This window comes from Orbicella franksi, chromosome 9 (assembly GCF_964199315.1).
Source record: "Orbicella franksi chromosome 9, jaOrbFran1.1, whole genome shotgun sequence".
NCBI classification, from domain to species: Eukaryota; Metazoa; Cnidaria; class Anthozoa; order Scleractinia; family Merulinidae; genus Orbicella; species Orbicella franksi.
The window spans coordinates 11,245,672-11,273,064 of NC_138153.1; the positions used below are offsets into that span (position 1 = coordinate 11,245,672).

General features: G+C 40.4%; 3 protein-coding genes and 1 pseudogene across 5 annotated transcripts in view; all 4 read left to right on the forward strand.

Annotated features, from left to right (window-relative positions):
- The first annotated feature begins 207 nt into the window (after positions 1 to 207).
- On the forward strand, positions 208 to 18,242 carry LOC145498115 (sushi, von Willebrand factor type A, EGF and pentraxin domain-containing protein 1-like). Of its 2 annotated transcripts, none has more exons than XM_081477989.1 (12): positions 208 to 2,277; positions 7,758 to 7,952; positions 8,574 to 8,777; positions 9,886 to 10,083; positions 10,643 to 10,894; positions 11,322 to 11,570; positions 12,916 to 13,167; positions 14,041 to 14,350; positions 15,097 to 15,278; positions 16,430 to 16,591; positions 16,992 to 17,171; positions 18,148 to 18,242. In XM_081477989.1, the coding sequence occupies exons 1-11, from the start codon at positions 2,016 to 2,018 to the stop codon at positions 17,162 to 17,164; spliced, it is 2,439 nt and encodes an 812-aa protein (XP_081334115.1). In that variant the 5' UTR covers positions 208 to 2,015; the 3' UTR covers positions 17,165 to 17,171; positions 18,148 to 18,242. The 2 variants fall into 2 exon arrangements, with proteins under 2 accessions (XP_081334115.1, XP_081334114.1); XM_081477988.1 differs by lacking the exon at positions 208 to 2,277 and adding an exon at positions 3,563 to 4,784.
- Positions 18,243 to 19,403: 1,161 nt separating this feature from the next.
- Positions 19,404 to 27,393, forward strand: part of LOC145498119 (uncharacterized) — a 33,664-nt gene continuing 25,674 nt past the window's right edge. The window contains exon 1 of the mRNA XM_081477996.1: positions 19,404 to 19,470. The gene's annotated coding sequence lies outside the window, so the exon portion shown is untranslated. The remainder of the gene's footprint in view (positions 19,471 to 27,393) is intronic.
- Positions 20,257 to 26,111, forward strand: LOC145497312 (uncharacterized). Its single transcript, XM_081477135.1, has 2 exons — positions 20,257 to 21,535; positions 22,195 to 26,111. The coding sequence occupies exons 1-2, from the start codon at positions 21,381 to 21,383 to the stop codon at positions 22,430 to 22,432; spliced, it is 393 nt and encodes a 130-aa protein (XP_081333261.1). The 5' UTR covers positions 20,257 to 21,380; the 3' UTR covers positions 22,433 to 26,111.
- Positions 26,106 to 27,393, forward strand: part of LOC145497311 (uncharacterized) — a 2,163-nt pseudogene continuing 875 nt past the window's right edge. Inside the window, exon 1 of the transcript XR_014050683.1 lies at positions 26,106 to 26,912. The product of XR_014050683.1 is annotated as an uncharacterized LOC145497311 (transcript). The remainder of the gene's footprint in view (positions 26,913 to 27,393) is intronic.

Consider the following 27,393-nt stretch of genomic DNA (forward strand, 5'->3'; position numbering starts at 1 on the left):
AAAGAAATGTACCAAGAATTATAGCGCACGTGCACAGACATTGTTCTCCTCATTAAACCTTTTGTTTAGCGGCGTTGGCGTTGCCGTCGTGGTTTTCTTAAGCTCCCTAATTACGTTTAGGCAGCGTCCACATTACGCCGGAACAATTTCGAAACGCAGCCTTATTTCTACGGTAAATAGGCCCTGCCTTCACACTAATCCGTCACGAAAACGGAGCTTTTTGAAAACGTTCTTCAAACCGGAGGAATCTGAAAACGCCGGCGTTTCGTTTCGTGAGGACGGAAAACATTTTGAAAACGCAGCTTTCCGAAAAGTATGGCGTCACAATAATCATGTGATTTCCCTGATCGAGTGGTCTTCAAACACAAATCCATAATGACGGGCGATTATTATGTTTTCAAATTCCTCAGTCCGGCTTAGCATGGACGGGTATTTAGTGCGTGTAGTATTGTAGAAAGGACAGTCTTACTTTCATTCCTACTATGATTTATGCGCGCATGCGTACCTGTAATGATTTACTGCGAAAGACACGGATGGAATTCTTCGTGGGAGCCACATCCGATGTAACAGGTTTGCGTTTGTTCCCCGTCGCTGAAGGAAAGAAAGTCTACGATTTCCTGCGAATGACTTGGTCAGTATCTTTACTTCCGTCAGTCGGACGGTGTTCCTGTAAAAAGGAATTACAAAGTCACCTCTTGGACACCAATTGAACGCCGCTAATATCCATATGCTGCTCCCAAGCCCGCGCTACAGTATTTAACAGCAGAAGGTGAGGAGGTTGTGGTACACAATGATTACCTTTCCAAAGCCTCTACCATCTCGTAACGGAATCAAACGAAAATGTGAAGAAATTTGCCTTAAATGATCCCATGCCACCGTTACAGAAAGAACCGTTCTCGTAGAAGTGGCCATGTGAAAATGCTTGTCATCCCTCGAAAAGAGATGCATTATTTTGGCGTCTAATGAACCAAGAAATTCAAAACATTTAAGGAGGGTGATAAAGTTCAGGTAACGAAAATGAGTAAACAGAGGGCGAGAAAAGCGGCAATGTTGTCGTAATTACGAAAAAATGGAATGAGTTCACATCAGAGTATTCATTCAAGTAATACCACAATTGGGTAATGGAGACTAAGGAATCCGCCAAACAAAAAGCATGTCCACTATGTAACAGAGTATTAAAGCAATTTACCAATCTTAGACTAACGAAGGTCGTTCTTTTCCGTGTCGTAAGTATGATGACAGTTATATTTTTTTCAAGATTTTTTCCCTTCATACGTGCTACCAAAGTCGTCATTCCTGAGGTTTACGAGTCTTGAATACGTTTGCACACCCCACGAACCAAGCATCAGCCGACACCTACCTTGAATGTAACTCAGATTTTTAACGGCTAGCAGTCAATGTTCTTCCACATATTGTCTTTTATTTCACCGTTGCCTGAAAATCCTATCAACTTGAAATTGCTCTATAGCTGGCTTAGAAATTTGTGAATGATATCGAAAATTGTGCAATTCCTATGTGTTTTCGTGTAGGCTTCTGTTATCGGTGCACAATGTAACCGTTAGAAAACAAACAGAACGATTCTTAAATGATTTTGACACTGGTGAGCAAACGAACAAACAGGCTCCACAAAGGTTAAACGATAAAAGGTGCTACCCTTGCCATGCGCAACGAGTGGAACAAAGTTACATTGATGTAAATGGAAAATCCGGTGTGTTGAACTGAATTCATGGACCCAGTCAATGATTGAAACAATGGTGACTGTGGCTGTATTGTGTTGTGCCGGATTTTTGCTGAAACCGCAACTGATGGAATCGATTTAGCGAAACATTGATTGTTGTTCCAAGGACCACAAACATCTTCCTCCGTAACAGCTGTGTACAGGATCCGTACCCCTGGGTATCCACAGCCGTCACTTATTCCAAACAACAGCTGACAAAAAAAAAACTTGCTTGAATGCAGGTCTGAATGTCTTTCATTCTCCTCCTTAAAAGCACAGCGGTTTACCAATCGATTTAATGGCCCTATCTCTAGGAATTTTGAGCGTCTTCGTTCTCGCTAATGCGCTAGTCTCCGTGTTGTCTTGTGGAGGCGGGCCAAAGCCTTGTTCATGGACCACGTGTCGCCTTGAATGGAGAAACGATTGGAGTCCCAGTGTCCCTACGGGACAATGTGTGAATCAGCGCCGTAATGGGCATCACATCACATCCAAACACAACGGCAAGGGATCGTGTCCTTCGCCATCACCATGCAGTCCTCAATCACAGTCCAGAACATTGTGTAAGTTTGGATCGATTACTCTAGATAATTTTTTCGAAACTCTACCATAAGTCCCTTTATCTTATAGTTAGGGTTTAAGGAAACGGCTATGCCAACAAAAGATCTTTTTAAGTCCAAAACTAGAGTAACCACTATACAAGGTCGGGAGTAGCGATCCCAATATTCCTACGAAATCTATCCATTGATATGTAATACTTATATATATTTATATGTATGTATTTTGCTTTCAAGTTAACTTTGTAACATATAAATGCGAGTGAAATTATTAGTTAAATGTACCAGAGTAAATTGCGATTACCTTTGTGTTACGCAGGAGGAAACGATTTCCAAAGGAGAAACCTCCATCGATTCTATTAGCTAGTAGACCACAATTAACATAGTACATAAAAAAGCTCATCGTGTTAGCACAGCTAATGAGTTACAGACCGCCTACAGTTCATTTTAAACAAAACGAAAAAAAAAAAAGAGCCGAGAATTATTCAACGTTAACCAAACTTACGAAGCATCCTGTAATGCCTAAAACTTCTAATCCTGTGGCTATGTCAAATCAAATCTTTATTCGCACATTTTAATTACAGAGATAAGAAAAGCAGAAAACAGAAGAACAATATGTATAGCAGCCAAAATTGCAGAGCTTTCGATTTGTTCCCTGCTTATTCACAGATAATGGAAAGGAACAGGAAAAGCGAACATAAATTACATTGAACTAATACACAGGAAAGAGAGGAGTTACAAAAACTAAAAGCAAACATAGTCAGCGAAATAATATTTAAACAACTGGCAAGTCCAAAGTAACTTGTAGAGTAACATGACATTCTCATCATGATTTCATGGGGAGATTATGATGCAAGCAAACTCTAAGTTCTTTACCGTAGAGAAACGGAGTTTTTTTGTTCAGCTGGGGCAAAGTTTCTCCTTATTCTTCTTTTATCGCTGGCGACTGAGAATTCCAAGGCTGTCAACAATAATTGCAGCACCATAAATAATGTTCTGTTACCTCGACAAAACTAATGTCACGGTGTAATGTATTTTTATCCTTTCCCATACAATACGGCTATTTGTTTTATCGTTACATGGTAAAATAACTACGGGTAAATAAGTCGGAAGCTTTATACTTGAATAGTGCATTCCTTAGCCAAATAACTGGACGTGCTTTTTTTCTCGGAAATTCAACACTCGACCGAATTTGTGACTTTTGGTGACGAAATACCATGCAAAATTACTTAACAAAGAAAGGTTAATTGTTTCATTGCAGATGAGAAATTCTCCTCGTAAATTCGAATTCCTTATAAGCTGTTGACGCAACTTAAGTTAGTCTCAGCGTGACACGACATCAAAAGTCCATTTCACTGGGTAGAGCAACCTGAATATGAGTATACAAAAATCCAAACCTGTAAACATGTCATTGTGAAGCTACTCCAGTCTAGTCTTTAGCTCTGCCTCACCCATTGGGAAACGCTTTCTGATACTTAATCGCCCTAGTGTGAAGGGGATGAAAACTGGCTACTCCATGATCATCAAATTTACTGTTTATTTACAAATCGATTAAGTCGTAATACCCAGCTCAGTAGTCAGGCGTTCTTTCTCCGCGTCTCTTCCGGCCTATGAACATGGCTTGCGCAAATTTTAAGGGCGTCACCAAAAATCCGTTCACAGGTCCTTACGAGTACTTCGTGCTCGCCGACGACTGGAAGAGAAAGCCTGGGGGCTAGGCTACAGAGCATGTGCATGACTGCCACTTTCTCTGCTGTGGAAGATTTCAATCCCTTCTGGTGGCATTCACGAACAAAACAACTTATAGGGAGGGCGAAACAAAAACAGACCAGATCGACGGCGAAGCAACACTTTTCTGTCAAAACAAAACATCAAAGCCTGACTAGCCTCGCTTGAATGCGACTCGTCCCGGGTGACAACCGAGCGGTCCGCCATATTTGCATTCAGTGTATAAAATCTATTATTGTGTGTATTTGCGTTCGAGAATGCCCGAACGAATCCAATTGTTCCATATTAGTGTCAAGCTTTCGGCGTCGTTAATGCCAATTAACGTAAAATCCTTTCCTTTAAACAATCGCCAGGGTAACATAGAATCTTTCCGTACAACAGCTGTGTAAATTCATTAAAATTTCCATATCTCTAACTGTCATTCAAGCCAACACGCAAATGAAAATAAAATCCGTGGCATTCATTCGCAAAATATTTCATACCGAGTTTAGAACGCTCCTTTCTCAACGAAATGACGCTTACACAAGTCTTGTCCTTCCTCGTTCTCGCCAACGCCCTCGGCGGTGTGTTTTCTTGTGGAGGTGGATCACCGCCGCCGCCGCCGCCGCCTTGCTCGTGGCAAACGTGCAGTCACGAATGGAGGAACGATTGGGGTCCCGGCATTTCTACAGGACACTGCGTGAATCAGCACCGTAATGCACACCACATTTATACGACTCACCATGGCTCGGGTTCGTGCCCAGCGCCTTCATTGTGCAGTCATTCAACTCAGTATAGAACTATGTGTAAGTATGACAACAGAAATTGGGCATGGCGTTGATGTTAATCATAAATCTTCACAGAATATGGCAACTTTTCAGACGAAACTTTTGCGTTCAGTCAACTTGATGGTATTCCATTTTTATTCAAATTTTTCGGGAGCTCAAACATTTCTCCGGAGACACAGAGAAATATTTTTGCGACAACAAGTTCTTCGAACAATTTTGAAGTTAAACCTGTTAAATATTAAGACCACCTTAAAAGGAACGAACCATAACCTAATCGGTTATAACAGACAAAACATGTTAAAACATGCTAACTAGACTAGAAGTCAGGCGCATAAACCAAATCTTTAGAGGTGGGGGAAGTCTAAGCCCGAATTGCACTTTATCAGTAGCGACGTTTACCGTCGATGGATCGCGGTGGCTGGAGATAGCCGGAGGATTTTTCTCGTAGAAAGCGATCGCCTGTGAAAGGGAACGTAATAACCCCTGGGGTGTACTCCCTTATATGGGATATATAGGTATGTGCGACCCCAAAGGGTAGGGTTTTTCAGTCGTTTTCGTCATAAATAGGGTATTGATTTTGGCCCTTTTGGTCTTAAATAAGGTATGGTTTTAGCGCTCTAATTTTGAATTGGGTATGTTTCTTAGAAGAAGCTACTTCTTCATCATTATCAATAAGAACGTCAACAAATCCCTCCATAACTTAAGTTTAAGGACACTACGCCAGCCGCAACGGTCATTAATATCGTATCGAATTTTTGGCCAGGTCATAAATAGGGTAAGGAAAATCGCAGATTTCGGTCATAAATAGGGTAACGGTTTTGGGAAGTGGGCCGCACAACCTCACCCAACTTTTCTGGGTGTACTTCCCCACCCCACCCCCCCCTTCCCCCCCCCCCACCCCCAGTGATAACGATGAGAAAAGGGGGCATTATTGTATCAGGTTTTAACCAGGAAGTTTAGCAAGACAACACTTACTTTTTGTAACTGAAACTTTTTCCTCAATCTAATTGGCTCAAACATTACTTCCAAAAAAATGTTAAAGCAGAAAAATGTTTTTAGCAAGACGATGTATCGATCGAAAACGATAGTTTAACGACATTTAATTATGGATTCACGAATCAAAGTTGCCGTTTTGCACTTTGTAAAGGCGATCCTTCACCAATCATAAAACGAACGTAGGAAATTATCCTCTTTTCAAAATTCGCTTTTATTTTCTCATTATAATTTCATTAATTACACTGTAATTTCATGGAAGTTCCGTGCTATTCATTATGTCTTTGCGCAGACCGTCGTTTGGAGAAATTGAATTCCTCCAAATGACGTCAATGAAACGTCACATTTCTAAAAGTGCTTTAGTAGGTGAGTTATTTTACAATAGCTGGAGTCTTTTGGCAAAACGTATGATTTTACAGCCACTGGTATTCAAACTGACTTTTGCTGTAATATTTGCCGCTTCAGATCTCGGCGTAACAGAAATAATTTTCGATGCAAATTCCTCTTGCACCTGTTAATACAAAAGTAAACACAACTGTCATAGAGTGTGTAAGTTGTCATATTAATACGAATAGAAATAGGTAGGTTATACGGCTGTCCCGATAAAACTTTCAGCATTCATGTAACTTCAGATGTACTGCACGTCAAACCGAGTAATTTTCTAAGGCTCAAGAAAACATACATGCATTTCGGTTTCTACAACAGTAACATTTCCGCTTATTAGGTCATTTAAATACTAAATTATGTTGAAAACAAACCGCAAAGTCTTTTAAGGTACGGCTGTGTTTAGATTTATACAAATGAAATAACTTGTGCTAACAAAACGTTTTGCGGTGTTTCTGCTGTAATTACTAAATTTGCATAAAGCATCAGGTTTTATGGGTCGATAACCTCTCCATGTCACGTTTAGCCTTTTTATTAAAGTATTACAATTTTCCTTCGTTTAAAATCAGTTATCAATAGAAATATTTAATTTTATGAAAACATGTTTCACTTGGGTTGATTACTAAAACGTCTGTAACCCCTTAAAGAGTATAGTTTATATCTTCTAAACAAAATTCCCGTTTTACGGTATCAATAAACGCACAACGTTCTACCTATTTAGTAGTACATTATAACAATCGTCGAAAGTGAGGAATAAATCTGGTGCCAGAATCTCTGGAATCTGCAGGACTGTCGATGATATTCCGAGAGCAGATGCAACAGACAGCGTAAAAATTGTAACATTATAAAATACTGTCCTCTAACACAAACTCTTTTGGTCGTGTAAAATAACATAATTGCTGTTCCTCGGCTCCAGAAATTGGAAATATTTTGAACATTTCGAGGAACATTTGAGCTGACTGCGCTCTCTGGATAAGATGGTCCATCCCAGGTTACTCTCAAACGTCACTGTCGGATTGCCCCAACAGTTTTCCGACACTCATTTTGTATACGTGGGTGAATCAATCAATCAACTTTATTTAGAGAGAGTGACAAACGACGGTATAAACTGATAAACTAGTGGCCCTCTGTGCTAAAAATCTACGAGTAATTATCAAATAACTAAGTATAGTACAAAGTATGGACAATAAAAAGTTACAAAAAATGTATATATGTATATATATAATTACAATGATTTAAAAATTCCTAACTATAATAAATAAAAGTGGGTGGAGAATGGAACTTTGAGAGTAAAGTGCCTGGTTGGGCACGAGCCGTGACTGAGCAATGCGGAGTCTAAAGCACTTGCCGTTAGGTCTCCTTAGGTGACGAACGGTGTGTACATCGAATAAACTTCTAGTAATACTCCTAGCCGTTCCAACAGAAAATCTGAGTTTAGCGCCGAAACTATGAACCTGTAGGTCTTCAGAAACTTAATTACAACCAAACAAAAAAAAAGAGACATTTTGCGTTGCAATGTCAGCAATTTAATGTTAATTGCTAGTTGTACAAATCATCTTCGCAATCAAAATCTTCCATAAGGCTTCATCTTAATAACACGGTATTACACTGCAGGCTCTTGTACGAATGCTTACTACTGCCCCTTCCATGGTTGGTCTAGTTGGACAGGATCAATAGCTCAAGGGACATGCGGACGTCAGAGCCGTTACCGCGACTACAATCAACACACCAAGTATGATGTGCGAGAAGGCAATTGTAACGGCATCCCGAGCTCGTGTGGATCAAGGCAGTACAACTACAGGGATTGGTGTAAGTTCAGTTTACAACAAGCATAGATTTCTACGATCTCAACCCTCCTTTGCAAAGATAGATCGAACATACGGAGTACTATGACATATTCAAAGACCTCGAAGTTCGTCAAATATGCACCGCTGTGTGTTGCATTTTCAACTCTCTTAAATTCAGAGTTTTTAGAAATGTGATGCAGCGCTGTCTATCGTATTTGAATAGGAAGTTGAAAAAAAAAAATACACGACGGGAACGTCACTAAACAAGAGATTTAATGAGCAATACATTGGCTGTGCACGTGCGTTATAATTCTTGGTACATTTCTTTGCGCTCCTCTGCAAAACAACAACATGAAATGACCAAATTCTGCGTTGTTTAGAGAACGTGAGCCACAACGGCTAATTTTTGTTTAAATTTCTATTTCAAATTTATAGCTGTGTTCCAGGTTTAGTTTGCTGAGAGTTTTGACAGTAATAAACAATGTAAATGATTTTAGAGTACGCGAGAGTCGCAAGTAAAATAAAAATTCATATTTTAATCAACGTTGTCCTCGGCGTCGCCGTCATGGTTTCTGAAACTCTCTAAAATTACATAACTGAAAGAAATAAATTTCAAGACAAACGTAATTTTCCTTTTCTACAGGCTCGTGCAAGTATGCATCATGCTCACTGGGGTCGTGGAGTTCCTGGGCTGATCTGCCCTCACCTGTCAGTGCAAGTCACTGCGCCTCTCAGCAGCGTACCCGGAGCTATGCACTAACTTGGTTATACACCGACAGACAGGACAATTGTAACGGTGTGGGACCGCAGACATGCGCATCTCCTCAGACTGAAACTAGAGAAAAGAGTAAGAGAGGAACCTTTGTCCTTCAAGCTAAATATTATAATCCCTTTTAGGGATCTGATGTCGGAGTTGTCTTTATCAGTGTATTTTGTTAATATTGTTTGTGTTTTTGTAGTTGTTTCTGTTGTTGCTTTCATTATTATCGTTATCGTTGCAGCTTGGCTGCTGCTGTTTTTGCTCTTGATGTTTTATGTTTTGTTGTTGCTATGGTTGTTGTTGCTGCTGATGTTGTTGTTGTCGCTGTTGCTGATGTTGTTGTTATTTTTATTGCTGATGCTGATGCTACTGCTGTTCACGGTTGTTGTTGCTACTGCTGTTGTTGTTATTATTGCTGTTGTTATTGTTATTGTTTTTGTTGCTGCTGCTGCTGTTGTTGTTGTTATTGTTGTTGTCGTTGTTGCTGCTGCTGTTGTTGTTATTGCAGTTTTTGCTGCTGCTGTTGTTGTTATTGTTGTCATTGTTGCTGCTGCTGTTGTTGTTATCGTAGTTTTTGCTGCTACTGTTGTTATTGCTGTTGTCATCGTTGCTGCTGTTGTTGTTATTGTAGTTTTTGCTGTTGTTGCTGATGTTGTTGTTATTGTAGTTTTTGCAGTTGCTGCTGCTGTTGTTGTTATTGTAGTTTTTGCTGCTGCTGTTATTATTGTCGTCACTGTTGTGCTGCTGGTGTTGTTATTGTAGTTTTTGCTGTTGTTGCTGTTGTTGTTATTGTAGTTTTTGTTGCTGCTGTTGTCGTTGTTGTTGTTGTTGTCATTGTTGTGCTGCTGGTGTTGTTATTGTAGTTTTTGCTGTTGTTGCTGTTGTTGTCGTTATTCTTGTTGTTGCTGCTACTACTACCACTACTACTGCTGCTGCTGTTTGGGTGCTTCATCTTCTTCTTGCTGTTACTTTTGGGTTTGCGTTTTCTGTAGTAATAGTTATTTCAATATCTGTTTCAATCCATGATCAATTGCTCCACAATATGGCCTCCTTTACTCTTTTTGTTCTTCCTCGCCTTGGTTTTACTTTTATGCTCTTAATTTGTGTATTGGCAGAACAGTCATAATTCAACTAATTTATGCAACGGAAACATCAAGCAAAACTTAGCTCATTTCGTTTCTACTTTTCTACTTAGTCGTCACTTGTACTGCGCTGCCAAATCCGGCCCATGGAAGCTGGGACCGAGATGACTGTCGAGCCAACTCCCAAACGTGTCCTTCTATTTGCCTACTTCGGTGTGACACCGTTAATGGTTTTCAGCTGGAAGGACCAGACAGCCGCGAGTGTCTAGCGACTGGTCAGTGGTCTACGCCATGGAGTTCATATTGTAAAGGTGCGTTTTACATGATTTGACTTTAACGTGCTTAACCCTTGTCATGTTCTCGTGGGTTGAATTAATAGCAAACTGTAAAACGCCCAGACTTAAAGTTCGCCCGACTTAGTTCCACGGTAAAAAGCACACATCCATTTCCTAAAACTAACCTTGTCTTTGAACGCATGCTTTTTAAAATTCTCTAGTTCAGCCCTTTCTAACACTGTACCCTGTAGACATACTTTTTCCCTTTTAAGAATTTATTGGGAGGTCACTTCTTCACTCCGTAGTTTTTCTCACTGTTTTTAACCATTAAATGGTTTTACCGTTTACAAATTGTATTTTAATATTTTTTTTTCTTTTATCATAAGGGCCTCATGAATACCAGCCACGTTGCTGACGAGGCCACCTGCCTAACCGAGAAATTTTACTTCTTAGACCTCTTTACCTCCTTATCTACCTCGACCCCTTTGTAATGTCGTAAACAGATCGATTGTGTTAAGTTCTATAAACCAGAATCACGAGTGAATACTACTCTCGGTTGTGATCTGACTCACTCGCTTTCCAATGTAACATTTAGACATTCGTCCTCCGTCAATCACGTGTCCAAACGCCATTTCCGTTCCCAATGATCCCGGAAAACCGACAGCAAAGATATGCATTCCCAAGGCAAGTGCCTCCGATAATAGCGGTCAGTCGCCTACAATCACTAATGACGCAGGCGCGGAGAGTAAAGAGTTCGCAGTCAGTTCAGTTGCACATGAAGTGAAATACACTGCAACAGATGCTGCTGGCCTAACTTCCACCTGTACTCTCAAAATAACTGTTTCTGGTAAGTGGCTCTCTCGGGCTGAGTTTAGTATGATAAATTATACGGTTGAAATAATGAATTAATTTTTATTTGTCATCTTTGTTTTGCTTTTGTGGAATTAGATTACTCTTTTAGCTTTTCCTTTCTTTAACGGTAACTGAAATGTTTTTCTTTCATTAAACATTAATGTTAAAAATATGGGCAGTGTAATTGTAAGTAGGTGCAACTGTGATATTAGGTAGTGGTAGAAGGTTTCCACATGTTAGTTTATGGCAGGCAGGAATGAACGAACGAACGATTGAATGAACGAACGAACGAACGAACGAATGAATGAATGAATGACTTTATTTGAGTGTCAAAGAGTATTTAGCTTAAAAGAAACTAATAGGGTCCACACTTTTTACATGTACCAAAGTTAACGCTTTCTTGTTTAACTTTTGACTCTCAGACCAAGAACGTCCTCGTGTGTCCTCGTGTCCAAAAGACATCAAGAAACAAACTGATCAAAATGAAATACGTGTCACTTGGGTCTATCCAGTGTTCGAGGACAACTTCGACAAGCCTCCGGTACAGCTACTAATAACTAGTAACAGAAACCCGGGTGCTATTTTCCCTTGGGGTAGATATCAAGTGTTGTACGAGGCCAGCGACAGGGCTGGAAATAAAGCCACTTGTGAATTCTTCGTGGAAGTTGGACGTAAGTTAAAAGTTTTTATATGATATGTGTCCTTTCGTGCACCACCTTTTTACTTCGCAGTTCCCATCACACCACTGCTGCATTTTAATTTGCTCTGCGACGAGACAGTGCGATGTTTTATGACGCCTTTTAAAATCGTGATCACTCATCCATAGTTCTCAAACTCATTAATAATTCATCAAGTTAAAACAAAGATAATCACAACCGTGAAGGAGGTTTGGATACCCGGTTTAATTGGCATAGATTTTGACGATTTTACTTATCCGTTTACTCCTTAATTAGTTTTTCTTTCGATTGAGAAGATATATCAAACACTCGAGACAGTGTTTCATCGGCTAACAAAACACCTCGAATTTCGTCAAAAATACTCCGCTGCGCGTCGTGTTTTCAACTCTATTCTCGGTGTTTGGATATCTCGATGGAACACTGTCTCTCGTGTTTGATGTATTACTTAATGGCTTATTCCCTCTATGAGACACGCCTGTAGGGAATCATGGTAGTTGTATTCATCAAAACAAATATCCAGTTCAAGATGATAAATACAACTACTATGATTCCCTGCAGGTATGTCTCATAGAGGAAATAGACCATGTCCGAGTTGCCTTTTGTCTCTGTGTCAAAACGAGTCTTAGCGCGAAACCTTTCATATCAAAACATGTTCCGCGTAAAGGTTCATTTTCATGCAAACAAACTCATTTTTATATGAAAGGTTTGCACAAGGACTCGTCTTGAAACAGAGGCACTGTACATAACTACGTAACCAACATGTTTCTATTGGTTAGTTCCTCAGTCAGGAGCGAACAACAGTAGGCCACGTTCGATATATCAACATTCTAACATGGCTCCGAGGCTTTCGGATCTCTTTTATCTCTTGATTCCCAAAAGAGACTTGGATACAAGAAAACAACATTAATATAGAAATTTGTCCTGAAAGTCTCCGAGCCCTATTAGAATATTGATATATCGAACGTGGCCTTTTGTGACTTGTGCACGGTCAAGACCAAAAAAGCTGGTTAAAATATACCACATAAAACTTTGTCAAGCTTCATAAGCATTCGCCTCAACAGACCATTTTACAGTTTTCTGCTTAGTGACCTGGCCTTTAAATGGCAGCGAGGCTGGAGGTGACCTTGTTTTGATACAGACCTTACAGCTTTTGTTGTCTAAATCAAGTTGTTCTTATGCTAACTAGTTGGCATTTAAATAAGAAAAGCAGAGAGGTCTGTATCAAAGCAAGGTCACCTCCAGCCTCGCTTGCATTCCTGGCCAGGTAACGTAACTAAGCACAACTTTAAAATGGCCTATTAACTATGTTCCATCCTTTTCCATGTGTTTCTCATTCCAGCGGTCGCATGTACCTACTTTGACCCTCCTATGTACGGAGTAAGGGCGTGCAATAAAGAGACAATGGATTCCAACGGTGTGATTTACGAAATGGTTTGCGTGGTGCAGTGTAAGGAGGGCTACGCCTTCGCTGATGAGGCAACACCGAACACGTACATGTGTCAATCGGACGGCACATGGAACAAACTTCTATACGGGCAAGTTCTAATTCCTGTCACGCCCAAAGGTCAGCGACCTTGGCCGGATTGCGCACGTAAGTATTGGCATTAAAGAAAATTTACGTCGCAAGCAGAAGTTTTGGTATAGGGAGCATACTTTAATTTGGCTTTCGCCCTTTAAGACCAGTAAATTTGTATCTTCGATAGATTATAATTAGCGAGGACCATTCTTCACAGTGAGAACATATTTTAGATGGACATATGAAGTCTGAAGGGTAGTTGTCAGTTGTGGGAAGAGGGTAGTGAAGGTAGGGGGGAGGGTAGTTGTAATCCTGTTTAACACACGAATTTTAACAAAGATTTACGGGTCACATATACTTTGATGAATTTACGAATCATGTCTTTAAGTTGCTATTGACGCCTCATAGACTAATTTTTGCCCTCGATCCTCAGACACGTATCGCACATAAGCCCTTTGCCACCTTCTGGGAACATGACCAATGTCGAATTACGCGTAAAAAAATATAATAACCCTGTATTTACCTTCGGCTAGTGTGAAAGGCATAAGGCTGCACAAGACGGATTAACAAAAACCCAACTTGCAGGGAGCGAAGTAGTCGTCTGTTTACAAACGTGGCCTGGAAACTGAGTTGAAATTGGGACTACCGTGAAACAACCAACTCCATGGAGTAAGTGGTCAGAGCGGCACTTGAACTTCTAACCCCGACGCCCGTACTAGACTGCGTAGCAGGCATAAAACGGGGAAAGAAGAGAGAGGGAGAGCGGGGCGAGGTGGGACTGTCTACCCCTTCCTCTTTACGCCTGCACAACAGGCTACTCCCTGTAAACAGTCCGTCACTACCCCATTGTTTTTGGCGTTTCATATAATGCCTACACCTTAACAGTAACAAAGACAATCTTGTACTGTCAAGGCGGTAATGAAGAGCACCTTTGAACTTCTTCAACAGCCGAGCAAAACGTGAATGCCGCAAAGAAGAATTTCACGTTTTACACAGGCTCTTGCTCCGCAGACGAGCAAGAGGCCTTGACGCGAATCCGACTTAACTTCCTGGATGCTGTGAAAAACAGTCCGCTAGCCAACTATGCGTTGTGTAGCGTCAGTCAGGGCCAGGACTGCGTCGTGGAAAACGTTAAAGTCTACTGCGGGACAAACTCCAGACGAAGGAGAGACCTGGACTCCAGTGAGCGAATCATCACGTTCGATTTTGTGATCCACGACAAAAATGCTTCGTCTGATCCCAAAGTAGAAGCTGCCAAGTACGTAGCCCCAATCGTTTTTGTTGTTCATGTCATTTTTAAATTGAAGGATGATTTCTAGCCCGTTCTGCGCACTCTCGGGAGTTTGTTTACTTTTTTTGGTTTTGATTCGCGGAAGACGTCACTAAATGTAACAATTCGCAAGAAGTAAATTCAAAGTTTCATGTCAACCGCTATTATGGATGCGAAGCTTTGTGCTTCATTCTTCCTGGCATCACTTGATGAACCAACTTCGGGGTTGTAAAAAATTAAAACACTGTTGGGGAGAGAATTTAAAATGCCTCAAAGATAAGGTAAGAGGTTTGTAAAGAATCAGGGCATCGATTCACATTCCATCGAGTGAGACTCATGCAACCATGAAGGCTCCCAGACTTCGCAGAACGGCTGGAAATCATCTTTAGAGCACTAATCGTGCCTGCAGTGTTGTGTAAGATGCATTACATTTGCAATGCTGTAATAATCAGTGACTGTAAAATAGAAGCCTTGCAGGGCTATGCGCAAACCATTGCTTTTTGATGACTTTTGACATATTATTGACAGCTGCGTAGTAGCGTAACTGGCCGAGGAAAATGCACCAATTGAGGAAGGCGTGGATAACAATTGTCTACCAGTGCATCCCAAAGTTCTCCAAAAAATGACAGAAAGTTGTGGAAAAGTAATCAATAGATTGTCAAGTTGTAAACGTTCTTTATACATTTTTTTTTACTCAATCAGCAGTGCATTAATCGTTTTGATTTGCTCGATAGGCTAAAAAAGATGATGGAGGATTTGGACACGTTAGAAAAGTTTGTAAAGGAAAGTTTTCCCAATGATGCACATATGCCTGGAATGACAGTGTCAGCCGCTGCCAGCTCCGCCGCCTGTCCTGTTGGTAAAGTCGTGGTTGTTGTGCCCGGTAACAAATCAGAATTGGAGAGAACCGTTTGTGGTAAGCAATAAAGAGATGCGACTTTTCGTACTGAGGCTTGCTGTGCTTTGGCTGGGAGCGAGGGCATGTTGGCGTTCTGAATAAGACTTCACGACTGTGTGTTGTTTTAAGTTTTAAAGGAGCTACATCACGGTTTGCGCATTTTGAGAAGTGTAGCTTAAATTTTTCATGTTCGTCGTTTGTAATCCGTGTTAATTTTCTCCATCCTTAGCCAACCTTGTTCCTTCATGGTTTATTATTCTCTCTTTGGTGTTTTTCCATCTTAGTGAATTACTATTTTCATGTTTCTTTCAATTCAAGGTATTTGTGTTTGCGGCCAAAATAACTCAAACAACGACGGTGACTGAGCTTCTTTAACTCACATACGCGAGTAACGCTTTTGCCAAAAACGCAGCTTTCTCATACTGATTGCAATAGTTTTGGCTGTATCCAAAGGGATGGGTAGGTTCCTTTTTCAGAAAACTCAGGATATTATGGGATACTGGGAAATTCAACATTAGGTGTCTTTGATAAAATCTTAACCCCATGCCTGAGAAAGAGTTCGTATATATTGTTGATGAAGAAGAGGTCGGGGCCTTTGGGGATGGGAGTGTTTTTTTTTCTGTAACGTTCTTGAAAGTTCCAAATATAAAACAGGAACTAATTAAGGTGATTCCCTAGTAAAAGAACCCGCCATAGATTTCCGATGCAACTTGGTATGCTGTTGTTACAGGAATTCTTACTAAACTTTACTTTAAATAACGGCTTCCAATTATTTCTTGACGTATTATAAACTTTGCGCCTGAAAAAGGTCGCTCGGATTGAATTGTCATTTAAAATTGAAGTTGTGTGCGCGCGCATCTTTTTTTTCAATAACTTCAACTTTTTTAACTGACAAGAAACCGAAAATGTCCTTTATTTTGACTTCTCGGGAATTTAATTATCCATTTGCGTCAAAATGTTCCTCTAAAACTTTGGAAAAACGAAAAAAGTGTCGCCATTTCCTAGACGACCTCCACCTACTGCACACTAATGGCTGATAGTGTTCAATGGCTCAGCCAATTCGATTACAGCATTTGCATTAGTATACTAGTAGAATTCTACTAATACCCAATAGATAATTTATTCTGGACAGTATTATTCATTCTTTCATTCTTTCCTTTTACCACCAGTGGAGTGTCCCGCCGGTACTTATTACAACAGGGACAGTCAGATCTGCGAGAATTGTCAGGAAGGAACATTCCAGAATAGTACAGGACAATTAAGTTGTGACCCTTGCCCAGCGGGTACATGGACTGTGAGCGGTCATGCAAGGAACTTCACCGAGTGTTTTGGTCAGTAAGCCTGTCTTTATATCCGTTATGTGTGATGTAGGAGTGGAGTATCGAGGGTCTTGGAAACTGTTGTTGTTACGTTGGTCCATTATCGAAATCTCGTAATTTTATGTGTGATGAGTCACGAAATCTCGTTTTAGTGTTTTTCTCCCTGTCTCGCAGTCTAAAGTCCTTCAAGTCTCGATCTCAGGTTTTACCGTTTGTTACCCCGTATCGCTCAGGTTTTTGCTAGCTGAACAGTTCTTGTGCTAGAAGAAGTATAAATTTCAATGTGTCGAAGCTCTAGATTAATAATTCTTCAATCTTCTATTCTATCCGAGATTCTTGTTTTTAGTTATTAAATGGTTACGATTTTTGTTTTTGATGGCACGACACTGAAAACTAATCTGTCTCTAACCAGAAATCTGTGAGCCAGGCGAGTACACAATGCTGGAAGAATCTGGTATTGTGAACTGTTTGATGTGTCCCATCGGAACCTACCAACCAAAATTTCGCGCCACAGAATGTCTATCTTGTCCTGGTGGCACGACGACGGCACAGAAAGCTTCAACTTCAGTAAACGACTGCCAGTAAGCGACTGGTAAGGAAAACATGCACTACTGCTTATTCACCTCTTTGTCTATCTACTTTCTTGAGTTATTCAATGCTCTAGAAAAAAACCTACGACCCATTCATTTATTCCATCTCCTTCAAGCCTTTTCGAGGAACAGCGTTTGTAGCAAATCTTCGTTGCATTATACGAAAGATTGACGATGCTTTTTATCCAATCAGAGAATAGCACGAGCTCTCGAGCATTCTCCGAGGCCCCGTCCACACTACGACGGAGAAATTTGGAAACGCAGCTCTAAATATGGTTGGGCCTATCGTTCACAATAATCCTTCGCGAAAATGGAGCTTTTCGAAAACAGCACTCTTCAAACCGGAGGAATTTGAAAACGCCGGCTTTGCGTTTTAGTGTGGATCGACGGAAAGCATTCTGAAAACGGAGCTTAATATATTATTTCGAAAACGATGATGTTACGGTATTCATGTGATTTTCTTGGCCGAGTCTTCCTTAAACGCAAATCCGAAATGAACGATGATTGTTGCGTTTTCAAATTTCTCCGGGGTAGAGTGGACGGAAAATATTTGATGCGTTTTCGGAGTAAAAATACCGTTTTCAAATTTCTCTGAAGTAGTGTAGGCGGGGCCTGAAATTGTGACGCGCTCATGACCGTAGAATGAGGACACGCCATTTTGCCTAATAGGTATGATGACGAAAATTTCGGATTCACAGTGAGAGTAAACGTTAATGAAAACGTGTGACTTTTAGTTCTCTTTATACTATCGTATGGTCAGCTTTACTGCAAAAGTGCGTAACTATGAGAGAGCACATTCCGTTGAAACTTCGAAAACGATCATTGGTGACGAACAAACCATATTGTCTTGACTGAATAACTGACTCGAAAGTGGATTCCATACCTACACAACATATTTGTGGCTGTCTAGTATTGAATTTAATATCAACGCTTGAATAATTAGCATTGGTAACTTTTGATTCTCTTTTCTTTGCTCAGGATCGCTTATGAAGTCGCTGGGATCTTATGGGATGCCGAAAGAACTTTAATCCAAGTTTCTGAATTCTGGCGCATAACGTTTATCAAATTTGGGAGTTATTCTAAAAGTAGAAATAGCTGTAAATAGACTGTAGAACAAATCTCTGGAAATTATACTTGACAATAAATACAGTGACGAGTGAAACAAACGTTTATTTATTTGTGTTTGTGTGTTGGTATAAAGAAAACGTTGCCACAACATGTTTGCGCGAAGGGGGGATGGGACTGGACTACAAGGCTGAGTGGCAGGATTGGCCGCGTCGAAATGAAGGGTGAATAGACGAGTAAAGCAGGTGGGGAGTGGGGAGGGGGGGGCACGTAGATCTAATGTTCAACGAGTAAAACTAGTGATCTACTGAGAAGAAATATGGACATTCAGAGAAAAACGTATTAAAATTTGAGGAGCTCGCTATCGCACGTCTTACCGCCACGATTCCACGTGACAACTGGGAATCACTAGAAGTCTGAAATTGATCAAAACTGAATGGAAGTTTGCATGGTACTATGGAAGAAGGCTTGGTTTATTGAGACCTCATTAAACCATCCTTTCTGCCATAGTTTCAGCATTCAGTTTTGACTATAGATAGCCTGCTGAACAGGCGGATTAGCGGAGCAGACAGCGAAGTGTAATACACGAGCGGGGAGCGCGACCACGAGCGCGAAACGCGAATATTTTTCGACTTGCGCTTCGCCCAAGTGGTCGCGCTCCGCGCTCGTGTATCGCGTTTCGCTCTATGCCCCGCTAATCCGCCTGTGCAGCAGGCTAACTACAAACTTTCAGTGATGTCTGGCACAGGCATCCTACAGATTCAGATCGGGCAACTTCAACAGAAAGTTGAAATTCTTGTGACTCAAAAGATTTCTAAAAATAATGTCATACTTACCTCCTACCTTCCAATCCCCCTCCCTACCCCCCAGGAGAAAATAATCCTCTACATTAACTCTCAGATTCCAAGTGAAAAAAAAGGGTTGAGAAGTCATAACTGCAATTAATTAAAAGTCAAGTGAGCAGGATCTCGATGTCATTGCTCTTTAATTTACAGACCAGATTGCCGGTAAATACACAGATATTCTCTCGCTTTGATTGGATGAAATATCTTTTACGAGTTTCACAGGACTCCTATAGTGCCTAGCAACGGAAAGATCTTAGACAAATATTGGATCACTTTCCTGACAACCGCGGGGGAAATCAAACTTGTCTCGTCCTTCACCTATAATCAGAACTGGCGACTGACGCTTTGGTGAAGTTCTTCTATGAAAATTTGTCTTTCTGCGAGGCGTAAGGTAGGAAGTTATTTGGCTTTCAAAATGCGATGCCATGCACCAAATGCTTTTATCGCATTCAATCATTAGAACAGCTCTTACTCTTTCAATCTATAACAGTAAAGTCTGGCTATGTATGCGATTGCATGAATCAGTCAGTTTATAAACATTGTTTAATTTTCAAACGAGATTTTTCGCTAGTGCCTTACTTATTTCGATTCAATTTTTTTTTACGCATTTTCCTTCAAAATGAATACTTATACTTAGTAAGGAAGGTGTATCTTAACGAATTGACTGTTTTACGTGTAGTATCGCTGAATATTTTCACTAATCTTGCAATATTGTTGCAAGCCCGTAAGGCGGGGGTGAAAATATAAATGACAATTGAAATGTATAGTAATACTTCACTTCAAAATTCCTGATAATATATACTGAAAAGACTTATCATTGATTTTTTGGCCTTTTCCGCATGATGCGGATAGGCCTGTTCCGATTGTGCTCGGCAGTTTTTGAGCAACTTTTGGCGTTTGCAGCAGCTTTTTGCAGTTCTAGCAACCTCGAGCAAGTTTTGCCTTTCTGAGCATGTTTTGAGCAAAATCTAGGTTTAGAACACATATCAAGCACGAAAAAGCCAACGATTCCATAGAAAAATTCAATTTATGCGAATTTCTTGTGTGTTTATCAACCTTTTAAAGTTTGAAGTTTCCTCATGTCGTTCGGCAAGACGTCAAATTAACCATGTGTTTTGTTCCTTTAGATTTAAGAGTATCCTTAAATTTCGTCCATATCTGTAAGCAACTCTTTAAAACCAAGTTTCAAGCTATTTTTCTTGTCCGATGTTAGCAATAATTGTGAAAAACGAAAAATAGAGCTTTTAAATAACGTTTATATAAAAATATCAATAAATTTAGGTAGCAACGTTTGAAATTTAGGCTGCAACGTTTTGGATTTTTGGCAAATTTTTAGCAATTTTTTGGCATTCCAGTGAGCAACTTTCCAGCGCTTTACGAGCACAATAGGGACAGGCCTAGATGCGGACTGCAAACCGTTTGAACTCACGCAGTCAGACCATGAGAGGAAAAATTATAATTAAAATATTGCCTCTGTAAGTCCGCTATTAGAGCTTTCCGTGCATTATTTTTTTAAAGATAAATTTTAGTGAACATATATCCCGGATGTTGTGTATTAGCGAAATCACCGTCTCTTCTCAAGTGTAAATATTTTCGATTTTTCATGTCATATTAAAAAAAATCCCAGATTATATTACACATACGTACGCGTCCGTTTGCAAATGCGCACGCATGCATGGCGTCTTATTAAAGGGCAAAATTTGAACTAATAGCTAAGAAACAAGGGTTTTGTCCACGCTGAGATGGAGCCGAATGATTCTCAGTGAAAAGTTTAGGTGATATAGTAAACCTTTGACTGATTGTATCAGCCTTTAGCCGAGTACTAGTGATCATGAGTACTGAAGCAAAGCTGAAATTCTAACTTGCAACTCAGTGAGAATTGGTCAACTCTATGAATAACATCGAAGAAAATCTGTAAAAAGAACATCTTAGTAAGAAATTATTTTGAATCTGTGGATGGCGAATTAAAATCACGAAGAGAAATGTCAAACGTTGGAGTGAGAATCCCGCCCACACTTATGAAACACTCTTTTGAATAAACTGTGTCTGACGTATATATCGATCAGGTAATTATAAGACACCAATTGCAACTCGGTGTTTGAGGGTGATTCCGGCCTGAAGTATAAATTCAATTAAAGCTCTTCTAACTCATATTCCCACTCGTGATTGTCTAGCGATTTTATATTCTTAAGAGGTTCATGTGAAAATGCAATAAAAAAAATTCATATTTGCTCTGCCATATTTTTCCTTCGTGTTTATCATCAGGGAATACAGAGGCAGATATTTAGAACCAGCTGATAAATGGGTAACACTCATCACTTTGTCCTTCTTCTCCTGGTGCTGTTTTATCCTCTGCGTGTTAAGCCTGGGCCAATAAAGGAGGGTGATGTTACCACTGAGATCACGAGCGACACATCTGATCCGTTCAACGTGGTGGATATGATTAACTTCTACAGGTGACGAATAAAATCGTAACTGATGTAACGTAGAGATGCAGCTTCAATAACCTTAACTATCACTCTTTCTTTTTTTCACATGATTAACGAGGTTGAGCAAAAATATCATGATCTACGAGACATTGATCATGACAATTAACGATATTTTGCGATAACCGAGTTCAATAATCATTTGTTTTTATAATTTAATCACCAAGTTTGTTTTCATAGTGAGTAAATCATTCTCTGACAGCTCTGGGAAGTTATCTGCCATTTTCACCGGAGAACGTGATCAGTAATTAAGCATGCGCAGAATATCATTTACAGCAAAAACACATTTAGACAGTATTGCGCATGAGCGGACCATTATTTGTAGGCAGTTATTTGTAGGTCACGTGGTGGGCTCTCGGCCAACGAAAACGAAGAAAAAATGCATCGACTGATAATGTAACTGTTTTATTCAGTCTTCATAAAGTAGGTCACTCATCCGCAACAAACAGACCAATAAAAAGAACGTGAAGTGAGAAAGGTAAAAGAAAAACAATTGGAAGTCACTTATAAGTCATTGCCTTGAACTCGAGGACAAACGAATCTTTTGTAAAATCAATAAACGCTCGTTCTGTTCTCTGACAGCTGTCGTAACAATGCAATTTCCATTGTGACATTGGCTTTTCTTTTAGATCATCAAACGTTCCCGCGAAAAGAAAAATACAGCGAACAAAGGGTAACGCTCCCGAACGTTTTGACGACGAAAGAAGTTGCTCCGAGTCAGAAAGCTCCGAAAACGATTACGGAGACTCGGACTACTCCGATGATGCCACCGACGGCCACCCGGATAGGGACGAGGATGACTCGGGTACAGAACGGTGCTGTACGCCGCGGGGAAGTCAGACAGAATATTCAGACGAGTCTGACTAGCTATAGATAACTGTGTTTGTGTTACTGTGGGTGAAGATCTTTTTTCTTTTTTTTTTTTTTTGTACTTGTTCTGCTCTCCATCCTAAAGGAGTTCAGTCACGGTATTTTAAGCGATTTTGGCCACGGAAAAAATTACCTTTAAATGAAAGGATACCTGAAAATAATAGTTGACCAAGATAGCACCAAAAGAGATAACATATAATAAACCATAAAGGAACAAGGATGGATAGGGATGAAGAAGATAAACACGGATAACAAACGACGAACTTGAAAGATTTAGGCTGAACTTTTCAAGATGCGCAAACTGTGACGTAGCTTCTTTAACTGTATGTTTACAATCGATCTATCAGCCTGGAGCAGGCTTTGAGGGAAGTGTCTATACTAGTGAATGAATAACTAGTGATTTTTACAGTTGAACCCTCTTGAACTCTTTTAAAGGGAAACGAAAAATAGTTCGAAATGTCGCCCACCGCCCAAAGGTTAAGATAGTCGGAAATAAGTGACTGAAAGCGTATACACAAGGGAAAATGAATTGTTCAGGATAGCGAAAAGGGCGAGAAAACCGACTTCGAGATAGCAGAGGTTCAACTGTATTAGTGCTTACAGTCATATACAGACGGGAGGTTGACATATCGAGCAAGATAAATCACTCAACCGCTGTCTTTCATTTCCCTGATGAGATGTAGGTAACGCGGCTTGTTACTGGTCTGTGAACTATCTATATGTGGGACAGCTATTCCCCACTCCGGAGAACTCCCGTATAAAAACTGGACGGGGTGCTGGTCGGAAATTTGAAAAGAACCCCTAAGAGGCACCAAGACCCTGTTTTGTGGACGGGGCTGGAAATCATTTTTTCACAGTAACTGAATGCGCACTCTTTTATTGATGAGTTATGAATTCCAGGTGTAAATTAAATATCAGTTGATTGTCAAATACCTCCTGCCCTATTGTTTGGGCTCAATACCCTAAAAGGTACTGTGAAAGCTCCCGCTGTGGACTTTTTGCGGCCGAACGCCTTGAGAGGTTTCAAAACCGCTTTTTAACCCCTGAAAGGTACGACGAGCACCCCGCACTTTTTATATGGGAGTCTTTTCCCGACTATATCATCCCTCCAATGTAATGGAAAAGTGTAAGCTCGGTGCTCTCTGATTTAGCAGCCTTTTACTTACGGACTGGTAAACGTATCGGCCGCTGTTTCGAGAAAAAAATAAACTACCAAAGCGTAAAAGCGTGCACCACAATGCCGAAAGGTATCATATATGCCTGGTGATGGTAGTTGACCGTTCGTTGATCGTGTACTGTTTCAGAGCGATTGAAGTAAAAACCTTAGACCTGTTTCCGTGATTCTCCTTCCTTCGTGTTAAAATAACGTAACCTTGAATCAATCTTTAACCAGCATTGCGTTGTAGGTTTGTACGCATTTATAGGACAACCTTTCTAGAAAAGGCTGTATGGTAAATGTATAAAATAAACATACGCTGTAAAAACATACTTAAGACTTTGTTGGAAGGCATTTTAGTGAGGTTTTTCTGTAGTTTCATACAATTTATATTAGTTACGGTGACGTGAAACTGGTATCGGGAGCTTTTGAAGGAGGTTGTAAATATCAGCTACTTCAGGTACCTGATATTTACAAACGTTTTTCATCATTGCCATTTTTAAATTCGAATTGTTTGTGGTCACTTCCTGAGTTTTAGGCGATACGTATTTTCGAAACCACATCTTACAGATATTATTCATTCTCGTCCCCAAGCCTCCGTTTCTTTTGGTCACGTGGTCGGCGAAACGAAAACGAGTAGCACTGGAGACGAGAACGGATCTGGCATGGCGTTTAATTTCTTTAGCACGGGCGCGGGGTTTCTGCAAAGCTCTTGGAGAGCGGATCTAGCGCACTTACCATATTGTCGACCTTTTGAAGTCTTAACGTCGAATTTTGTACAACAACCCAGCAACCTAACTGAATTTGTTTCAGTTTTAAAACAGCGAAAAGAATAAGTGAAAGTGGAATATCGATTTTCTCAATGTTGTTGTTTCCTTGGCAGAAAAAGTTAGGAGAGATTGATTAACTCCTCGAATTAGCAAATTTTTCTCCTACTGTTTCTCATACCAATTTCCGTTTATCTCCGTATGGGTGGTTCAGAAAATCGGGATTCCACTGAACTTTAAGTCAAGTAGAGTGTTCATAATAGGTTTAACAAAGAGGAAGCTGCTCTGTTAGCGTGTACTGAACAAATTAATCTCATTAATTACCACAAATTTGTTATATTGACCATTAAAAATATAATATATCGCAGGTAATTTGTCAACAGCAACAGCCTCGCACACTGCTTATAGATGGGGAGGTTGGAGCCTGCGGTTTCAGTGGTCATTTTATAGATCGGATTTTCCGTTTTTTGCTTTTGAAGCACCAGGTGTTTCCGTTTTAGTATCTATTGCGGTTTTTGTCATTATTTTTTTCTCTTTTAGCATCCGGTTTTCGAAAGGGATTTTTCAGTTTTGGTTTATGTTATTTGCCGGGCTAGTTTCTAAGCCTCTTTATTTTCACCGCGGTAAATCCGTGTAAGTTCACGTGGCGTGCCATATTATAATTATTACAAGTAATGACGGAATTTCTTCACGAGGAACCACTTCTTGATAATTGCAATTATATTGACCATGCATAACATTGCAACCAAATTTGGTCCAGATGTGTTACATACCCTGGGGGCGGATGCACATGGGCTTTGTTACACACGAATCAGATAATTTTTTTCAGGCATACCTAGAAGCGGAAAGGAATATTAGTTTACCTGCTCAAATGAGGTTTGTACCTGTTTTAGAAAAATCTGTCAATCTAAGGGCCTGATTACTAGGAGGGGGGGTTACCCTAGCAAGCGAAAATTTCACAGGTAAAGTAACCCTACAACCTGGGACAAATGTATTATAATGCGCGGTTACACTCAAAGGCTCTGGAAACAAGTAGAAAGTTAACCCGGAGTGTTTACAAGGGAAGAAGTTGACCCGCCTGCCAGGGTAAACCTAGTATGTAGATAGGGTACCCTCCTACCCGGGTAACCCTAGCCGCCTTGTAAACAGGACAAAGAAAAAAAGAGGAAATGTGTGCACTGAGTTCTTGGGTGACCCGCTTGTTAGGGTAACCCTCCCTCCTTGTAAACAGGCCCTTAGGCTGACAGATTTACAGCCGGCAATTTGAATGCGGCTTTCCAAATGGGCTCCTAGGTTTTCCGGTTCCTAGTAGGCCCTAATGCCACTCCCCCACCCCAAACCTCTCAACTCCTCTTATATGGCATGCCTTTTCGATGAACTAAATTCTTGATGAGCTACAGTTCAAGCGATTTCGGTTACACGCGAACTCTGTTATTTTGTACGTTTTCATATCAATCAGACAAGAAAATTGAGCGAAAAAATAAAGCCACCCTTCCTGAGCTGAAACCGATTACGGAGCAACAGCTGTTGTCAAATTTATTTTTCCTAACAATGGTCTTGTATATAAATTCATACACCTCCAATATAGCCCTTATGTTTTTATGGTTATGTTTCGCTTCAGCTTCCTAGACAGTAATCAGATTACGGGCGAGAAGGGGTCAAAATGTCTAGCTGGCCGAAACTTATAAGAAGCGGGCCTAACAAACAGGCTTGCTTTGATTCACACCTGATAACCAACAAGAAGAATGGGAAACTCCACTCTTGTCAACGAAAGATAGACACTGATATCGACTGGGCATGATAATAACAGCGGGAAGGTCAAACGATGGAGTACAGAACGTGAGATGTGTATTTGTTTTACGGCTTAGGGAAGCTGTAAATTCTGGAAGAGTATTAAAGTTGACATGTCTGATGCGACTTCTAACTGTTCTAACAATGTCCAGCAGGCTCTTTATTTCAACAAAACGCTCTGAGCCAATAACAGCAATTTTCCGAATTCATATCAGCAAAAAAGACTGTCTTGAATTTGAAAAATTCTCGAGAAAAATGCAATAATTATCACGTTAGAATATGTTGCGACATTTTAGGAGCTTGCCGTGAAAATAAACAAATCAAAATATTGATGACAGACTGGGTCGAGTAAACCGTTGTTGTTTGCGGTGTTTTGTACAAAGCGCGCTGTGATTGGCTAACGCACTCATGAGCGTCAATCAACCAAATTCAAACTTTGAAATGAGATCCTTGTTGTAAGCAGCGCAGTCACTCAGACAGTGCACGGATATTTCCAGAACAAGATTTTAAGCTTTACGGTTAGAAATTCCCGAGCAATTTTATCGTTGACGTTTCGATTCTCTGGATTTGTGCCTGAAGCGTTGATTAGCATAGCGGTTTAGTTCAAAACGGAGTGCGTGGTTGTCGTTGGGATATTGAGTGGACGCGCTAGTTAATCGTTCGATCAAGTTCCTTTCCGTTCGATTTCCTTCAAAGATGCCCACGGCCGCTTTTCCTCCTCAAGTAACCAAGCATTATGAGTTGAAGCAAACCATTGGAAGTGGTAAGTACTTTGGGTATTAAATGTGAGATGAAAGATTATTCAGAACTTGGAATTCGATGAATATCGCACCACACGCTGTCGATGGAGTCACAAAGTCCATTCATCGACTCAATAGGGACCTTTAGCACCGAGAGTTTTCATAGCGACGGCGACGTCGGTGGACGAAAGAGACTGGGGCGAGGACGGTGTTGTTCGCGGCAAATTATAAACCTTTAGCACCCTTCATTTTCCGACGGCAAATTGCCGAGGTCTTTGAAAATGAACAAATTTAAGACTTTTCGAGAGATACTTTTGCTTAGCTATGCAGACAACAACATTTCGGACGAAGAATTTGTTCCACTATACGACTGTTATTCAGTTCAAAAAATCCATATTTCGGCTATCAATCGTACGATGTTTTCGATCTAGAAAACATGAATTCAGCTGACGGCAAAGCCGAATTTCGAGTTGAAAAGGCAGACCTTCCTCGCCTTGCAGATGC

Coding starts and splice junctions, on each gene's coding strand:
- LOC145498115 (XM_081477988.1), top strand. CDS start 4,511: ATGACGCTTACACAAGTCTTGTCCTTCCTCGTTCTCGCCAACGCCCTC. Junction 13,168..14,040: donor ACCTTGGCCGGATTGCGCAC/GTAAGTATTGGC, acceptor CTTCTTCAACAG/CCGAGCAAAACGTGAATGCC. Junction 15,279..16,429: donor ATTGGAGAGAACCGTTTGTG/GTAAGCAATAAA, acceptor TTTTACCACCAG/TGGAGTGTCCCGCCGGTACT.
- LOC145497312 (XM_081477135.1), top strand. CDS start 21,381: ATGGGTAACACTCATCACTTTGTCCTTCTTCTCCTGGTGCTGTTTTAT. Junction 21,536..22,194: donor GATATGATTAACTTCTACAG/GTGACGAATAAA, acceptor CTTTTCTTTTAG/ATCATCAAACGTTCCCGCGA.